Here is a 17571-nt window from a genome sequence, read left to right on the forward strand (position 1 = left end):
TTTTGCAATTTTTGTTTTCTTGGCATTACCGTTAACTACTTATTTTCCACCTTTGTCACGACAACACCTTCAGTCTTTCCTAAGTTAGCTATGAAACCATTAACTTCAAACAAACATTTTAGCTCTTACATTTTAGTAACCCATTGAAATCTATTTTGCATTTTTCTTTCTCAAGTTATCAAAACTTTGTTTCCTCATTCCAATTTTTTCAATAGTCTTTTAGAATATGTCAGTCTAGTATGCAATGAAAAGAGATGAAAGTTTACCTCTTTTTTTAACATCCAGCCGACCACCCCCAGGTTGGTCACAGCATAGATTTATAATTCTTTTTAAATACACAGCTATATTCCACTTCAACTAAAACATAATTCACCAGGTCAAATGAGGGAGTCACTTGCAAGATTTGCCTCAGTGAAAGATAAAAGGAATTTTATTACTTACTAACCTGCCAAAAAAGTGACATCAAACACACACAAAAACAGGTATTAAATTTAAAAAAGTGTCCAGTACAAAAGTGAAGATCAAGAACAGGCAGCTTTTTTTTATAAAAAATTCCTTGAGTCCTTAACATTTTATGTTTAACCTACAACCACGATCGTTTATCTGATATACTTATCCTCAGCAGTGGCGAAATTTGTAGATATCCTTCAGTTCTTGGTAAATGTGCTTTATCACCTAACATCGTCTTCCAAGAAGCCGAGAAGGACAGGGAGACAGAACAATCTTTTTAGTTCTGCTAATCAAAATCTATATTGATCTCCCTCTGCCCTGAAAGTTGGGACCTGAAGTATATATACTGTGTATGCCTATGTCTAGCTTCGTTGAATGTTTCCAAGCTACGTAATTCACTGGTAACTTTCATCCCAACACGTGAAACCTCCAAACAGGTGTGAATTAAACAGGAGATGCAGCTCTGAATTACAATGACTTTTTATCACAATATTAATTCCAGTTCAAATTAATTATTTATTCTTGCTTTCATCACCTTGGTTCAACCTGGTCAAATGGACACTACTTCCTGAAAATCGTTTTGGTCCATGAAACATTATATTTTAAAACCAGATGATGGAGGTCAAAAATCAAGTAATTTCATAACACCATCATAACATACCCTCCTCTTAATCCAATCTGTGCGTCCCAATCTTAATTTCATTTCCTACACGATAGTTTGAATCTAATTTACTTAACACCCTTTTCTGTTTGTAGATTGTACCTCGGAGTCTAATTGGTCAAGAAGCTTCCCTACTATTTGGCCTGGACACCAAATTCAAATGTCTCCATTAACAAGCCTGGCACAAGTCTGTGCAACTTTGTGGGAGGTGAAGAGCAAAACCCATTAATTCACCACTCTCAGGAAAATCCAATCCATCATCGTCTATTTAGTTCTAAAATTGTTGCCTTACATTTCCAGAATTAAAAATGGTTATCAACCAGATTATATCTCCAATTAGGAATTTAATGCTTCACATCTTTGTTTTCTGCAGAAAAAGATCCAAAATGCGTAGATAAACATAGTATGCTGCACAAGAATATCTAATAATGATCTTCAAACATGGTGGCTTTGTAGAGCTGTCATATTTTGCTGGTACAACAGCCATTACATTTCATGTCAATGATAGAATTTTTTTTTTGAATGGGTATGCCCCTTTGTGATTTGAAAAGGTAGTTGTTCTGTGACCAAAATTACAATGGACCTCACCTCACCCTGTTAATAGGAAGTGTGTAAAATAACTGGTGACCATTCTCCTCTTTCCTAAGTGATCTACTTTCACTATTTGAATCTCACAACATGCAGCAAATATTTGGACATCTTCTAGGGATTACAGGACCTCTCTGACATACCCAAACATCAATTTACCTGTTTAAACCGCCAACTATATAATCCAACAAAATTTAGGTGTGAGTACGATCTTTATTTGTGCACCATCTGTTTGGACGTTTCATATTAGGCCCAGTTATAACCAAGGATGCAGTAAATATCCTCAATCCCACTGCAACCAGCCAGATATGATATTTATATTCATTCCTATAGTATGACAATGGTGGCCTGATATAAATTATGCTAGCTTTAAGGCTATTTTAACACAATTTTCTGTTCCAACACAGAAACACCACAACAAACATTTTTTTTCCCTATTTGCGTGTGCTATGAACTTGTTGCCGAAAGGCCCTGACAGCCATTTGTGAACCAATGAAATTTTGCAGGTTTAGAAAATCTTCCACCTAGTAAAAGCTGTCTACCTTCTTGTGTCACAGCCTCCTTTGCATAAAGGAATTGATGATTTGTTCTTAGAAAACAAGTTGTACAGTTGCCTTATGGTTTAATGGGCTAAAAAGTGGACGACTCCATCAAAGTTTGCTTTCACTGGTTTGTAAGAATCTGCGTGTTAGCGAGTTCACATGATAACCTCTATAAGATGGGAATAGAATTATTATGCTCCCTGTTAGATTCTATCTGGAAATCAGGCAGGAGATGAAATAATACAATAATACAGACTCCACAGTGTAGCATGAAATGCAACAAGTCTCCTCATCATCCCAAGTATCCTTACATATATCTGACATCTCAGCTTCTGAAAAGTGGGCGTTATGCACTAGAGTTCCAATGTCATGCACTCTCTCATCCACTTACTCCTTCCCACTGATGCCACCACTACTATTCTAATATCCAATTCACATGCTGAACAACATGGTCACTGCTGTCAGCATGCTGAAGGAAACATTATCTCAAAAGGACATCTAACAGCACTCAATAGCAAATAGCATACCAAAGATGATGCATAAACTTTGTGTTAAGTGTAACAAAAAGAAATACAAAGCTATACTGACATGCTAAGCACACAGCTTGCTCGTAAATAGCTACATTAATAATCAATAGCTAGACTATTAATTATTAATTTGTTGAGCTTGAGCAAATCAGGAGTATGATAACCATCATACATATTGACAGCTTGAAGTGTAATACATATGTACGACATGCGAGGCATTCAACTAAATAGTATACAGTATGCAAAGGGACATTGCTGTTTTGAAATAATAGAAAAGCTGAATTTTAATAGTTACCTAACATCTGAGGAAAAGAAAGAATTTCTATGTTTCTTGACCATCTTTAAAGCAATACACAGTATTTTTAAAAATTGTGTTAAAACAACTATGCGCTAACGTTAAGATAGAATAAAAGGGAAGTGCAGGCATAAGAGGAGAATCTTTATGGCTGTAATTCTAATTTTACTCTTTTCAGTGAAGCTATTAGACAGAATTCCTGTGCTCTCAATGCTTCTTGTCTCAAAAAAATGGAATCACAAACACAATCACAAAAGATCAGTCAAAACTCCAGAATATGTAATAAAAATAAAATTGGACTTCTTCCGTCACTTTAACAATTGTCCCAATAAAAATACAGCTTAAATTACATGGTATAGCACCTTTGTTATAAAAACAGCACATGCTCCATCATACTGCAAGGTACCTACAAGTTAAAATGAAAAACAATGTACACAGCAGACACTTCCTGTCCAACATCTGATGTATCAAACTCTGTTCTTAATGATAAATTTATATCGTGCCAGTATTATGCAATTTTGTACAAAACTTTGGTTGATTAGATCCAATTGTGTACTCCTCAAATAGCAAATCAGAAACATTAAAAGTATGAAACAATGAAGAAATTTATCCCAAAGCATTTGGTAATTGTAGCAATCTTACTGTTATGCTAACAAATCAGCCCGTTAGACTAGGATTGAACTGGGGTTAGGGAGTCCATGTTAGCTTTTAAAAGGTATTTAATCAACTCCCACTTCTCTCCTTAACCTTTACATCATGCTAGCTTTAAGAAATGACAGAGGCTACTCTCACTACCAGTACTGAAATATTTTAAAAGAATAAAATTGAAATCATTTTTATTTTTGTATTTCATCTTTTATGGCTATAAATGAGATAATACAGGTAGAAGATAAATAATAGAATTTACTTACAGATTTTCAACTTAAAAGAAACCAAAAATGCAGTTATTTAAAGGAGGATCAATACATCTCCCATGTAGGCTGAGATATGGGTCAGATCACAAAGCATTGAGACAGGGTAAAGAGTATGGAGCTGGAGAGCAGAACATTTGAGAGAATGGAGTTTGGAATCTGGAAGCAATAACACAAATAATCTTGATCTACGATGTATCCTCATTTGTATGAGCCAGTAACAAGATGAGCCTAAAATGCCTAAGATGGCTGACAAAAAAAATTAACAGAAAAAATCTGCACTATGTCTAGAAACACCTTCCTTGTATTACCTCACTTTTCATACCATTATACCCCAGCCCCTGGCTTCCCCCACCCCCCAAAATCAAAAAATGTTGACGACATCAGGTCAATTACAGAACAGGAACTGATCCTTTTTTGTACACTGGCGTATATAATGTTCTAAGGCAGGAACTGAGTCTAAGTGTGTGGAGAACAAGATCAAGGAGTTTGATAGCCAACCTTTATCCCTCAGGATTATTTTCAGTTAGGCTTGGCTGCTTGAACGGAGAAATACTCCTAGTTCAGAAAGTAATTTAAGGAGAAAGAATTTATGTTGAATTATGTCAGTGCTCGATAATATGTTCTGACTATTTACCATTCAACTCCAGCAGAAAATACCTGATCAGGCACAACAGTTGACAATTAAACTTTTCTTAGCCTGTCTTGAACTGCAAGGGCATAATACATAACAGTATCAAGAAAACCACCGACCAGGCGAGTCTAGACAAGTTTGATGGTCAGGACACCAGAATGTACAATCTGCTATACCTCAAATATGTACAAAATGTAAATTGGTTACTCAGTCCAGGGTCATTATATTTTTGGCTACTTTCAATGTTTGACGACAATTCAAAAATAATGAATGGTCATTTAGTCTTTAGATATAGTTGCTTATTTTACATCAGTTCCAATATATTTCAAAGCGTAGATACTATTTATACAGGATGCCTGTTTCGCCTGGAAATCAGTCAAAGTCTAGTTTCAGTCTTGTCGATCAGCAGAAACAAGTTGAGGTAAACATTCTACAGGTTATGATTATGGCTACATTATCAAGGGTATTGGGTAGTCATGAAAGCGGATTTGAGGTCACAATCAGATCAGCTATGATCTTATAAAATGGTAGGGCACACTTGAGGGTTTGTGTGGCCTACTTATGCTCCTAATTCATGTGTTTATACAGTTTCATGTGTATGGAACAGAATTACATCAATTACCAAGATAAGAACATATAGATTTCACTGTCACTATTTATTAGTCACTCCCATCCCAGGCAATTAGAACTCATTGCTAGCCCAAAGCCCAAACCTGTCTAACACGAGCACACGTCAATTTCCATTTGTAGAGTTTTGATAGCACAACGTTTTGGTAGCTGGAGTGCACCACAAGGATTCAGTTCATTTACCTAGATATGGGACAGAAAATTCAATCAATACCAAAGGAAATTTATGGATCACCAAGAGCTGCTCGTAATGCTGAATCCAAGGAAAATGAAAAAAGATAATATGCTGTAACCCAATTTTAGAAGTATACTTTGATGTAATATTGCAACATTTGCAATTTCTGCCCTTGACCTTTTTAAGGGAGATTACCAATTAGTACCTAACCAAAAGCAGCTTAGGTTGTGGATTCATGCCCACTGAGTAGCAGATTGTGATTTTACAGAACCATTTTACATTGAACCACTGTAACAGAGTCTTAGCCTATCTGTTGGATTGAAGTCCCAGAGTTACACAAAAATTGTTCGAACGCACTATATTGTCTTGTTCTATAAGAATACTCGTATCTGTGGCTACTGTAGATAAACTTCCAATACATAGAAAACAGCCAAACATATCCAAAAAATAATTTCTAGTACAACTGCCACAAGTGTATTACAAGACACTAGTATTCAGTCCACTGATGTACATGTAAAAGCTTATGACAAATTTATAAAGAGAATGTTTTTTCTAACCTGCATTTTATATGCACTTTTATATTTTAAGTGCGGTCAAAGCTATTGTATTTACAATTTAGCTTAAATATAATCCATGTATTACCCATAATGCACAATTTTAATATTTCATAATCAGGCTGACACAATAAAAGGCTATTAATAGAATACCATTAAGTTATGTTAAATTCTTTAATTTCTGAGACTGTTATATCCATACATCTAATATCTTAAACATTTTTCAACAAAATAGGCTTTTAATGGAAACAATGGTTGTTTAAGAGTTGTGGTGATACCCGCTGCTTTAAAATGTGGCTTTGTACAAACATGAATGTCAAAAAAGTCCTGGACACACCAAATAGTTATACATGTAGCTTGCATCCACATTACAGCAAACTAAGGTTAGTGGTCCAAAATACATCAGCCGTGTTCAGCATTTACTAGAGACAGCACAAAGGAAAAGTTGGCTCTGAAAGCAAGATAAACCCCATTGGCAGATGAAGACCAGAAAACAATACTGCACTGATCATTCCATCCTTTGTGTTTAGACTCTAATAAATAGCCCTGAGCTTTAATACTATTGCGAAGGGACAATAATTTAAAGGCCAAACCTGCAGCAAGTGTCTGTGTGATGTGCATATTCACAGCTTTAGCTAAATGTGCCACACTGGTCTCAACAGTACTAATTTCAATAGATAATTCCTGACAACAAAGATTCTACTGTGTAGACAGTGGTTACGCGCAAGATTATTTGTGTTATCATACAACTTTTGTCCAACAAAAACAATTAGTATTGGAATACATTTACAGTATTAAGATTAATTGCTTTTTAATGGGAATTATTCTTTTTCCAGTACTTTGAGATCTACAAGATGCGTCTAGAAAAAAATACTACAGTGGAGAATGAAGTAAGCTTGAATAGAGAGGGGTTAAATTCCAGATTAATTGCTGTAACTTTGTCCTTCTGGGGGCTGAGCGAGTTTTCCATTTTCTTTACACATCATTTGACGCCGAAGTTCCGTCAGAACAGCTTTGATACTATATGAATTCTGCCATTTAGCTAGGACTGATATGCTTTTTGGATCCACCTAGGAAAGATGCAAATATAAATTACACAACTATCTGCTTCTATACTTTTATTGCTTTTTAATTTAAACACAGGTAATTAAGTGAATTAGGCCATTAGCCTACCACTTTAAACAATTAGATTTCCATACATGTACATTATATATACTATATGAGTATCCTGTAAAGCACACACTTGATCTTCCTTATTATGAGCAAGGATATAGGAATTAAAATTTGCCGTTGGCATTCACAGTATACATTAGGGAATAATTATTTTAAAAGGTACTGCACAAAATACATTTAAACCAGAAAAAAATCCTCATTATTCCTGCTCAACTGGTACATGATGCCACACTAATGGTTAAAGGTGCCAATAAAGTAAGATAAAACGACAAAAGCTAAATAGAATGCTTGGAGCAAAATGAGAAATTAAAACATTTTGCTTGCATTAGGCACATTTGCAGCCTAAACATAGAGCATCTGTTTACTCCCAGTCAATGTTCTACTGCTAAGACTGGCTCCATCTTGTGGCATAAACCTAACTCAATTCAAGCCATTTAGGTTAGGTTAGAGGAATTTCAAGAATGGTCAGCTCTAGAAGCAAAACTGATGTATATTGCTATGGAGACATCAAATGAATTACCACGTTGCTACTTGTCTTTACTCATTCAATTAGGTTTAGTGCAACGGTACAATATGTGGATTAGGTAAAAAGCCAATTGCTCAAATATAAAACAAGAAAAAAATGCAGTTTTCACAGACAACTTTTAAAAACTAAATACTCATGCCATTTTTAAAGTAACTATGTGCACACAGACACACACATACTGGAGAAAGAAGTATCCTTCAATACAGGAAGGCATGAATTCCAGATTAATTGCTGTAACTTCATCTTTCTGTGGACATTCATCTCTTCTCAAAGCACTGACTCCATTTTGGGCAATAGTTGTATTGGCATCAGCTGGCTTCATTCTTGAAGTGTAAAATTAGAACTAAACTATGCAAGAGAACAATAATCTGGAATTCTCTCCTCCAAAAGGTTTTTTCATTTTTATTATTGAGATTGATAAGATTTTTGTTAGGCAAGGACATCAAGCGCCATTGTCAAAGATATGTAAATAGAGTTAAGGGTACAAAACACCATGACCTAACAATGTCAGAATACTTCAAGGGGCTGAATAGCCTACACCTATTGTTATGAATGTATCAAATGCTACGTGACATGAAAACAGGCTGAATGGGCCAAATGGCCACCCTTAGTGCTGCAATGACTTATGGAACACAGCCATGCTCTATCTTAAGGTGAGGGTTTGATGGATTGACAATGAATGCAAAACTTTGGTTAATTTTCCTATTTCTAATACATACTATTTACTCCAGTCGTATCACCCTAATGTATTGGTCCTAGCTGAGAAAAGTGAAAACAGTCCAGATCAAGAATAAAATTTGCATACTTTTGGTCTCCTATGGCTTTGCAAGCGACTAAGCCAGTGAATGAGTACTGTACTTAGTTTTATGATGGTTTGCTTATGCTTCATATAGAAAAAAAAATCAATGAAAATGTCTCAACAAAAATTAAGCCATTTGACAAGTGATGGGTCAAATTTTCTAATCACCTCAAAGAAAGCAATCACTGCACCACTGTGGTATTATAACAATGAGACCTCAGAAAAATTAATCAAACCATTGTGATTATTGCGAATAAGCACAGCGATCAATGGTGGCAATTATAAACTTACCGTTCCATTGGAACTATTTACTCCATTCATATTTATTTTTGTTACAAATCTAACATGTGGAGCTACCTCTGGATATCTAGGACCACAGTCTATTTTAAGGCTGTATATTCGGTTTTCATAAATTGTCTGTAAAAAGAAGAGGGGTCATTTAGCAACATTATTTAATAAACCAAACAGATTCAAATATTTCAAAGCAAATTACTACTGCAAACACTGGAAATCTTAAATAAAGACAAATTGCTGGAAATACTCAGCAGGCCTGGCAGCATCTGTGGAGACAGCAGAAGAGTTAATGTTTTGAGTTGAATATGATGTCTTCAGAACCTGAGGGTAAGGCTGTCGAAGGCAAGAGGGGGAGAAAGGACAAAAGGGATGGCCTGGGATAGGGGAGAGGCCTGGAGAGATTAAAATTCAAAGACACACTGGAACAAAAGACAAAACTAGTGGCAATGGTCATAGCAACATGACAAAGCATTTGTCCAGAATGAGTCTAAGTACCAGAACAATGAGCAACTCTGTTTGGCAACAAAAACATTTAAAAAAAAGACTCAAAAACAGCACATGGCAAACAAAAAAAATCAAAATAGAGGCAGAGTCCATTATCTTAAATTGTTGAACTCATTGTTGAGTCCCGAGGGTTGTAAACGGCCTAATCAGAAGTCAGATGCTGTTTCTTGAGCCTGCATTGAGCAACACTGCAGTGGACTCAGCACAGACATTTAAGCCTGAGAGCCAGTTGGTTACTTAAAATGACAAACAACCGAAAGCTTGGGTCACGTTTTCAGATCGAGTGGAGAGGTCCTGCTCAAATTCTCAAATGCTGACAGTAATTAGATCAGGCAACACCTGTGGAAAGAGAGAGAGAGCGTGATTTCAGGTTAATGATCTCTCATCCACTTTTTCAGTCTAATAAAAGATTATCAACCTGAAATATTAACTATTTCTCTCTCTGTAGATGCTTCTTTGATCTGCTGAATATCACCAGTATATTCTTTTTCATTCTTGGATTACTAGGAAATAATTTGATAATTCCTTAGAGCATTGTGTGAGTCACGTATCCATGGTCAAACATCACTCAAATCTCATGCAGAAATGCAAAATTAATCGAAAAAAACTACAGCGTTGCTGACCTTAACCTCGAATGGACTATAACTCAAAGTGAGGAAATGCTGTTTTGATTATGCGACTTCCTTGTCTGGAGTACAAAGTTTAGTTTTGTTTACCAAACCTCTGGAAACATATTCCCCTTGAAGCTGCAAGTGTTTCTTCACCAAGTATCAGGGCTTAGGCAGCAAATTACAGAGACATAATTCAAATACTTCCTTGAGATTAGAAAGTTGAAGGTAATCTAATTGACACTGTTAAAATGGTTAAAACATATGACAGTTCCTCTATATCCAAATGAGTTAGTGGGGTCACGATCTGAAAAGTAGAGTTAAGCCACTTACTAGTGAAACCAGGAAGCACTTTTTCACAAAGAGCAAGTGGAAAACTGGGACTCATTCCTCAAGTGATTGTGTATCCTGGGTCAACTGATGAATAAATTTGTGCACAATAAAAGCATGAAGAGATACGGAATATAAAGACAGATTTATGGTATATGGGAAAATTATTCTATCGGAGTATGTTTTATAAAAGAACCAAATCCTATATTCAAATTCTGCAGCTCTAACATGTCTTTCAAAATAAACAATGGTACTTGAGGTTATATGTAAACCTTGGTAATGTAAGCTTGCACATTTTCCTGTAACTGTGTGAAACTGAACTGAGCTAGTCAAATCTAGTATATAACTGACAAGATATCTGGATTTGTGAGAATTCTCTTACTTAGAAATGTTATAGGTGAGGGCTAATGCCAGATGCTAGGCAGAATGGTATATAATCAGAAGGCATGGCCAAGGGAGTCCTGAATATTTACTCTGGATTTCATAAGGCCTCACGGCAGCAAGGCAAGCATTTGGTAGGGAAACCTCCTCTGATTACCATCATTTGTCCTGCTGTTGCTTTTGAACCTGCACTTCTTTATGCTAAATACCACTTCGCAGAAACTCTAAGGGTGGCAAGGGCACAGAACATATTCTTGGCAGAGGGCTTTCATGTCCATTACCAAGAGTGACTCAGTGGGTATCACGATTCACTAAAATGGTTAAGTCCTGAAGGATACAGCTACCAGGCAATGAGAGAACCATTCAAGCAAAAAACCCACATGACTTCCTCCTCACTAATCCATCGTAGATGCATCAATGCATTCACACTAAGGGTAAATCCACAGTGCTGTGTCTCACTACCATGGCACTAAACAGAATAGATTGAGAACAGATCTTCTGCACATTCCTGATGCGTCTTGTGCCATCAGCAGCAGAAGTGTACGTAACCACAACCTGTAACCCAGAACAAGAAAACAGCCGGAGATATTGAAAGAGACATTTCAAAAAGTTCAGTAAAAAATACATTCCATGAAAAACAAAAATTAAGATACGCATACAGCTAACTTGAGATGGGGAGTGAGACCTAGGGGTGCAGGTCCGTAGTTTCTTGAAAGTGGAGTCACAGATAAACAGGGTGGTAAAGGTGGCATTTGACACACTTGCCTTCATTTGTCAGAGCAGAGTATAGATGTTGGGACGTCATGTTGTACAGAGCATTGTGAGGCCACTTTTAGAATACTGCATCCAATTCTGGTTGCCCTTCTATAGGAAGAATGCTATTAATGTTGAGAGGGTGCAAAAAAAAGATTTAGAAGGATGTTGCCAGGACTGGAGGGTTTGAGTCATAGGGAGAGGCTGAAGAGCCTGTGGCTTTTCACTCTGGAGCATTGGAGTCTGAGGGTTGACCTTAGAGGTTTATAAGGTCATGGGGGACATGGATAGGGTGAATAGTCAAGGTCTTTTTCCTAGGGTAGGGAGTCCAAAACTAGAGGGCATAGGTTTCAGGTGAGAGGGGAAAGATTTAAAAAGGACGTGAGGTGTAACTTTTTTCACACAGAGAGTGGTGCATGCATGGAATGAACTGTCAGGAAGTGGAGGAGGCTGGTACAATTATGACATTTAAAAGGCATCTGAACGGGTATATGAATAGAAAGGGTTTAGAGGGATATGGGCTAAATGTTGGCAAATGGGACTAGGTCAAATTGGAATGTCTGGCCAGCATGGATGATTTGGACTGAAGAGTCTGTTTCCATGTTGTATGACTCTAACTAAGATGTTGATGGATAAGTCAGCCTTTGAAGTCTCAAAAACATCTCCAAAAAAGGTCAACTTATATGCCAAATGTAAACGTGTAATGCCAACATTATTATGTCATCTTTGTTGTTTGTTCATCAAGCAGTCTGCTTTATATGGGCATCTTAAAAACTCTCACATATCTTCACAACACAGTCTGTATTCGTTGACTGATTTCTTGCAGCTAGTAATTGTAAAGGTAAGTCAACATTAATTTGAAAAACTGACTGACTACTAATGCAAGTACAGCATGTTGTGCCTGAACAGTGAACTCAACTTATATGCTATGTATAAGCAAAAACATGATTTTTGAGGCTGAAGAAATTACATCATCTTATACATCACAATCAAAGGTACTAGGGGAAATTAAGGAAAGTATTAATTTAAAAGAGGTGGCTTATAATGCTGCAAAGCATACCAGTAAGCCTGAGGATTAGAGTGTTTCACTTGGACTGGACTGATAGCAATTAACATTCAAATCCAAGTGCCAGGCATGACCGTCTCCAATCAGACAGTCTCCAATGATCTCACGTTTACATTAAATGGCACTGATATTGCTAACTTAGTAAACAGAAGTCTGACTTAACCAGCCACATAAACACCATGGCTACAACAGCAAAGTGCATTAAGTATTAATTCCTTCCAAGACCAAGATCTGTGCTTCACCTACAAGAAGCATTGCAGCAATTTATCAAGGCTTTGTCAAAAGCACCTTCCAAATGCACAACCTCTATCTTACAGAAGAAGAACATCAGCAAGTACACTGAAACACCATATCCTTCAAGTCACACATCATCCTGACTTGAAAATAGATCACTACTCATAGTTGTTTGGAATTACTGAATTTGAAAACAAAAACAGTGTGACACATGGATAAATTAAGAACAGTTAATGTATCTATGGAATTTTTTCCAAGAGTGCATTAAACGCAAGGTTATGCTATTTTTAAATTTCTGAATATACTAATAATACTAAGGTGAGACATGGTGCTATGACTGAATGGGTGTTTATGCAAGAGTAAGCAGACTGATAATAAGTACTAATTTATGCCATGCTTTGACTCTGCACTTGGTTTGAAGTATGGATATTTCTTTCATTTTTTAATTTGATTTGCTCACGCTGCTACATTGCTTTGATAGATGAGCACATCATAAACAGTTTTAAAACATGCTGCACTATAAACACACTTCAGTGTTAGCAGTCTCACAATGCAATTAACACTCCACTAAACACATAATAAATCTCTGTTAACATGGATTCTCTGAAAGCAACTTGTTTGTCCTTGTGCATGGTTTCAATTTTGGTGGGCCTTTGTCCCGAATCAAACAGGAAGAGGAATTTGCTGAGTTTGAACCTCTCTACTCCCAGTTATTCTTCACAAACCACTGTCTAGCAAGGACATTGAATCCTTGAAATCACACTGAACTGATCGAGAGTGCACGTATTGCGGGATTCCAAATGATGATGTCTCCAATCTTCACATGCAATGCAAGGCTTCAAGGCCAACCTGGGCACACATATCAGTACGTGACAACAGGATCTAAACAGTTATCCTTAATAAGTGTCAATGTATCAATAAAATACATGCCATTTTTAATGATGGATCTAAATTTGTATCTTTTGGACGTAACACTCAACATGATTTACTCCAATGTTTAAAAAAAGCTTGCTGGACTTGTGTAACAGCACAAGCTGCTGGGTTACATATACAATAGGTTCTGTCCTCACATCATGAGACGTGGATATGTAACAGTTGTCCAAGATATGCAAAAGTGATGCCCCTTTATGTCCTATCTTATCTATGACTGTTTCTGCACAACATAAACCGGCCAAATTTTTTCTATTCACTTGTGGAACGTGGACATTGCTAGCTGGCCAGTATTTTTATTGCCTGTCCATAGTTGCCCTCGAGAAGGTGGTGGTGAGTTGCCTTCTTCAACTGCTGCAGTCCACATGCCGATGGCTGACCTACAATACCCTCAGGAAGGAAATTCCAGGATTTTGACCCGGCAACAATGAAGGAAATAGGCAAATAGCTACAAACAGTTTTGGGCAGGTTTCCTATGTGCATGTTGAATGATCCTTTCACATTTGCAAAGACCATATAGGACTTTCATATCAATAATGCAACTTTCATATGCTTATGTGACATTGCTAGCCTATTCACCAATGTACTGCAAAAGAAGTCATAGGTATCCGCACTGTAGCACTCTATCATGGTGATTTAGACCTGCCACCATTGTGTGAATCAGTATTCATTGAAGTTATGAACACAACAGCTTGCACATTTGAATCCAGTTTTAACGACAGCATGTACGCACAAACAGATGTTGTTGTCACAGGTTCTCAAGTAGGACCAGCTCTTCTAAACAGCCTTGTTGTGTTCCATGAGAAGCATGGCATGACACCCAATCTCCTACATCTTGTATACTTCCAAAATGAAAATGATACGTTTGCTATAGTTGAATTCACAGCCACATGCAAAAATGCCCATACATACCTTCATGATCCCTATCTTGTGCTTAAGTTTACATTTGAAATGAAGCAGTCAAATGAATATCCTTTCCTTGATGTCCTAGTTAAGTAATCAGCCAAGGTGTTCACTACGCTGTCTACCAACACCTACTTTCATTGGTCAACATACATGTTGTGATTCCTATTGTTACATGCACCATGCGAGGTAAAGCAATGTGGACGTATCCAGCTGAACCCCAATTTCTCACAGGGCAGTTAAGAGTTAATCACATTGCTGTGGGCCTTGAGTCGCATAGTACAGACCATTTAAGGATGTCAAGAGATTTCCTTCCCCAAACAGCATTAGTGAACCGGATGGTTTTTACAAAAATCAGGATTGGCTATATAGTTGCCATGGGCGGGATTCAAACCCATTAGTCTGGGTTTTAGATTACTAGCTCGCTGATGTGTCCACTATGCACACTCCCCACAACTGCAGCAGTTCAAGCTGGTGGCTCACCATACCCTTGTCAAGTATAATTTGGGATGTGCAAGAAACGCTGGCCTTGCCAGCAATGTCCATATTCTGTGAACAAAAAATAATGGAATAAACGTAAAGGTTCACCAAGACTAAACAGAACATCAAAGCAGCCTCAAGGCGCCGAATAGCTTACTTCTGCATCCAAAGGAATTGCAATCAAAACAATGCTTATTCAGTACTCTCAAGTTCTGCATTTCCAAACACTCACCTAAAGCTGTGAAACTATCCCATTAATCCAAAAATACATACATCCTGTAGGATCAAACACTAAATTAGTATCACTGTAATTATGAATTTTCATTTTTAAAACCATACTTACTCTTGCAGGTCCAATAATCATTCCTGTCCACCTTGTAAGTGTCATATCTTCATCGTCTTCAAGTCCCCAACTTACTGTCCCATCACTTGCTCCCTTCTGGCCGTCTTCTAGCTCTTCCAAAAGGCGGAAATTGCGTGGAACTGTTACAGCTGCAACAAATAAAATAAGCTTAAACTACAACTGTAGGGACATCAAATTATTCCCACATGACTGAGTTGTAATACTTTAAAAAATGAGTCACTATACAACAAAAAAAAATCAGATTGTTACTAGGTCAGTGACACATACAATGCTGCGATTCACAATCTAAGCTAGCTCTGGTTGGTGAAGGAGGGAATTAAAATTAGGGAGGCAAATTTAGGTTTAGATAGCAAAAACAGCATATGCAAAAATCATTCAAGTAATTTTCTTGTTCTTTAAAAGAATGTCAGAGAACGGCTTATAAATGTTTCCTAATTATATAGTGCGTACTGAAGTATTAGAGAATTATAACACCTGATAACTTTAATTAACATGAATTGACTTGATCACAAATGAGTAGCACTGGAGAAAAGATTTGAAATTTCAGCATCTGCTTTATCATTGTTACCTTCAACCTGTCTAAATACCAATTACTGACTCAGAATTCACATGTTAAAATATTAAAGGTTGATAGAAATTAGGCAACTTTACAGCTTTTGTTATTTAAATACAATGCTTGTTTTTAAAAAAAAGCTTGTATTTTTTAAAAAAAGGCTGAGAATTATATTGCACTTTTCACAACCACCTGACATCTTACCAAGTGTTTTACAGCCAATTCACTGCTGTAACAGCCAAGTTGTGCACAACAAACTCCCACAAACAGCAATGTGCTAATGGTAAGATAAACTATTTTTATGATATTGTCTGAAGTATCGGCCATTTACACTTAGTTATTTTTGTCAAATTCATTGTTACTGAAGGATAAAAAGAATACATTTAATACATGCTCTGATCTGTCTGTCTCCAAATTTCACATCTGAATTTTGGCAAAAAAAATCTTTTGTCCAACATAATTAACAAGAGTCAATTTTATTTTGTATACTAAAAATTGTCACGGACTCTGATTTTTAGTTAAACTCCATTCAGAAGTGGTAACAGCACACCTGAAAGTTCCCCTCCAAGCTATTCTCAATCCTGATTTGGAACTATATTGCAGTTTCTTCAAAGTCGCTGCATCAAAGTCCTGGAACTCCCTTCCTAAAAGTTCTGTGCTTGTACCCATGCCACATGAATTGCAATGTTCAAAGAAAGGAATTCTGTACCACTTTTTAAAGAGTTATTAGAGCTTGGAAACAACTGGCTGTTATGCTAGTGCCACCAACATTCCCTTAACAAATAAAGAAAGGCAGACCCTACGGAATCTGCTGGCCAGCCTCTAATTTTTTGTATTAGGTAGGCCAGATTTTGCACAGACACATGACTTTGCACATTTAACATTTGTGATGCCAGTCTTTAAATCATTCTAAAACAAAAGCAACAAGAAGCTGAAGGTGCATAAGTTTATCACTGCGAGATTTCCATGCAACAGTGCAATCCTACTCAATTGCAAAACAAATCAAACACGGCAAAACCAGATGAAATGCAGTACAGGTTTGCAAACTCTAAAAATAGAAGTAATTTACTTCCTGTAATTACCTTATCACACTGAACCTACAGGAAGTAACTTACTTTTGGCAAAGTGCAATATTTTCAATAAAACTAATGCAATAGTTGAGAATACTAATTAACATCTTTCAGGTTAAAGTACAAATAATTTTGAAACAAAAATGCAAACATTTTTCTGCCTTCCATCCTGTATGAGTGCATTCTATTAGAATTAAATCAATCATACAACTTTGTTTCATCTACCTTAAAAGGTAGATGGGGTTAAAAGGCGCTGATTAATGATTTGTGCTTTTTAAAATAGAATCAAACAGTTGCTGAAGCACTTATCTTTAGTTAATACAGTTGCTAAGAGGTTGGAGATAAATGGGAAAAGTGAAACATAGTACTGGAGTGATGCAGTAATTAAGAAAAGATCAAAATTAGTTGCTTCCATCCTATTAGACAAACTTTTTGTTTACCTCAATAACTCCTTTAACATCAATATCTTCCCTATATGCCTTAGATGAGTCCTAAAAACAGGGGCTATACAATGTGCATTGTTACTGTTTTGTAGGATCAGCTGGCACATACACATCTATATCAAACCTCTGCAATAAAGACAAAGTAGTACTGTTGCGGAAGATCTGAAATCAAAGCAAATTGTTAACAGAGTTAACG

At 36.6% G+C, this 17571-nt stretch overlaps 1 protein-coding gene across 1 annotated transcript in view; it reads right to left on the reverse strand.

The window, feature by feature from the left end:
- Nucleotides 1-5245: 5245 nt before the first annotated feature.
- Nucleotides 5246-17571, reverse strand: part of LOC109916065 (ubiquitin-conjugating enzyme E2 variant 1) — a 36593-nt gene continuing 24267 nt past the window's right edge. The window contains exons 2-4 of the mRNA XM_048608575.1: nucleotides 15289-15462; nucleotides 8754-8879; nucleotides 5246-7034 (exon numbers count right to left, since the gene is read on the reverse strand). Of these exons, the coding sequence (XP_048464532.1) occupies nucleotides 6888-7034; nucleotides 8754-8879; nucleotides 15289-15462 (447 nt within the window). The 3' untranslated portion in view covers nucleotides 5246-6887. The remainder of the gene's footprint in view (nucleotides 7035-8753; nucleotides 8880-15288; nucleotides 15463-17571) is intronic.

The sequence above is a fragment of the Rhincodon typus genome, chromosome 19 (assembly GCF_021869965.1).
Source record: "Rhincodon typus isolate 14 chromosome 19, sRhiTyp1.1, whole genome shotgun sequence".
Classification (NCBI taxonomy): Eukaryota; Metazoa; Chordata; class Chondrichthyes; order Orectolobiformes; family Rhincodontidae; genus Rhincodon; species Rhincodon typus.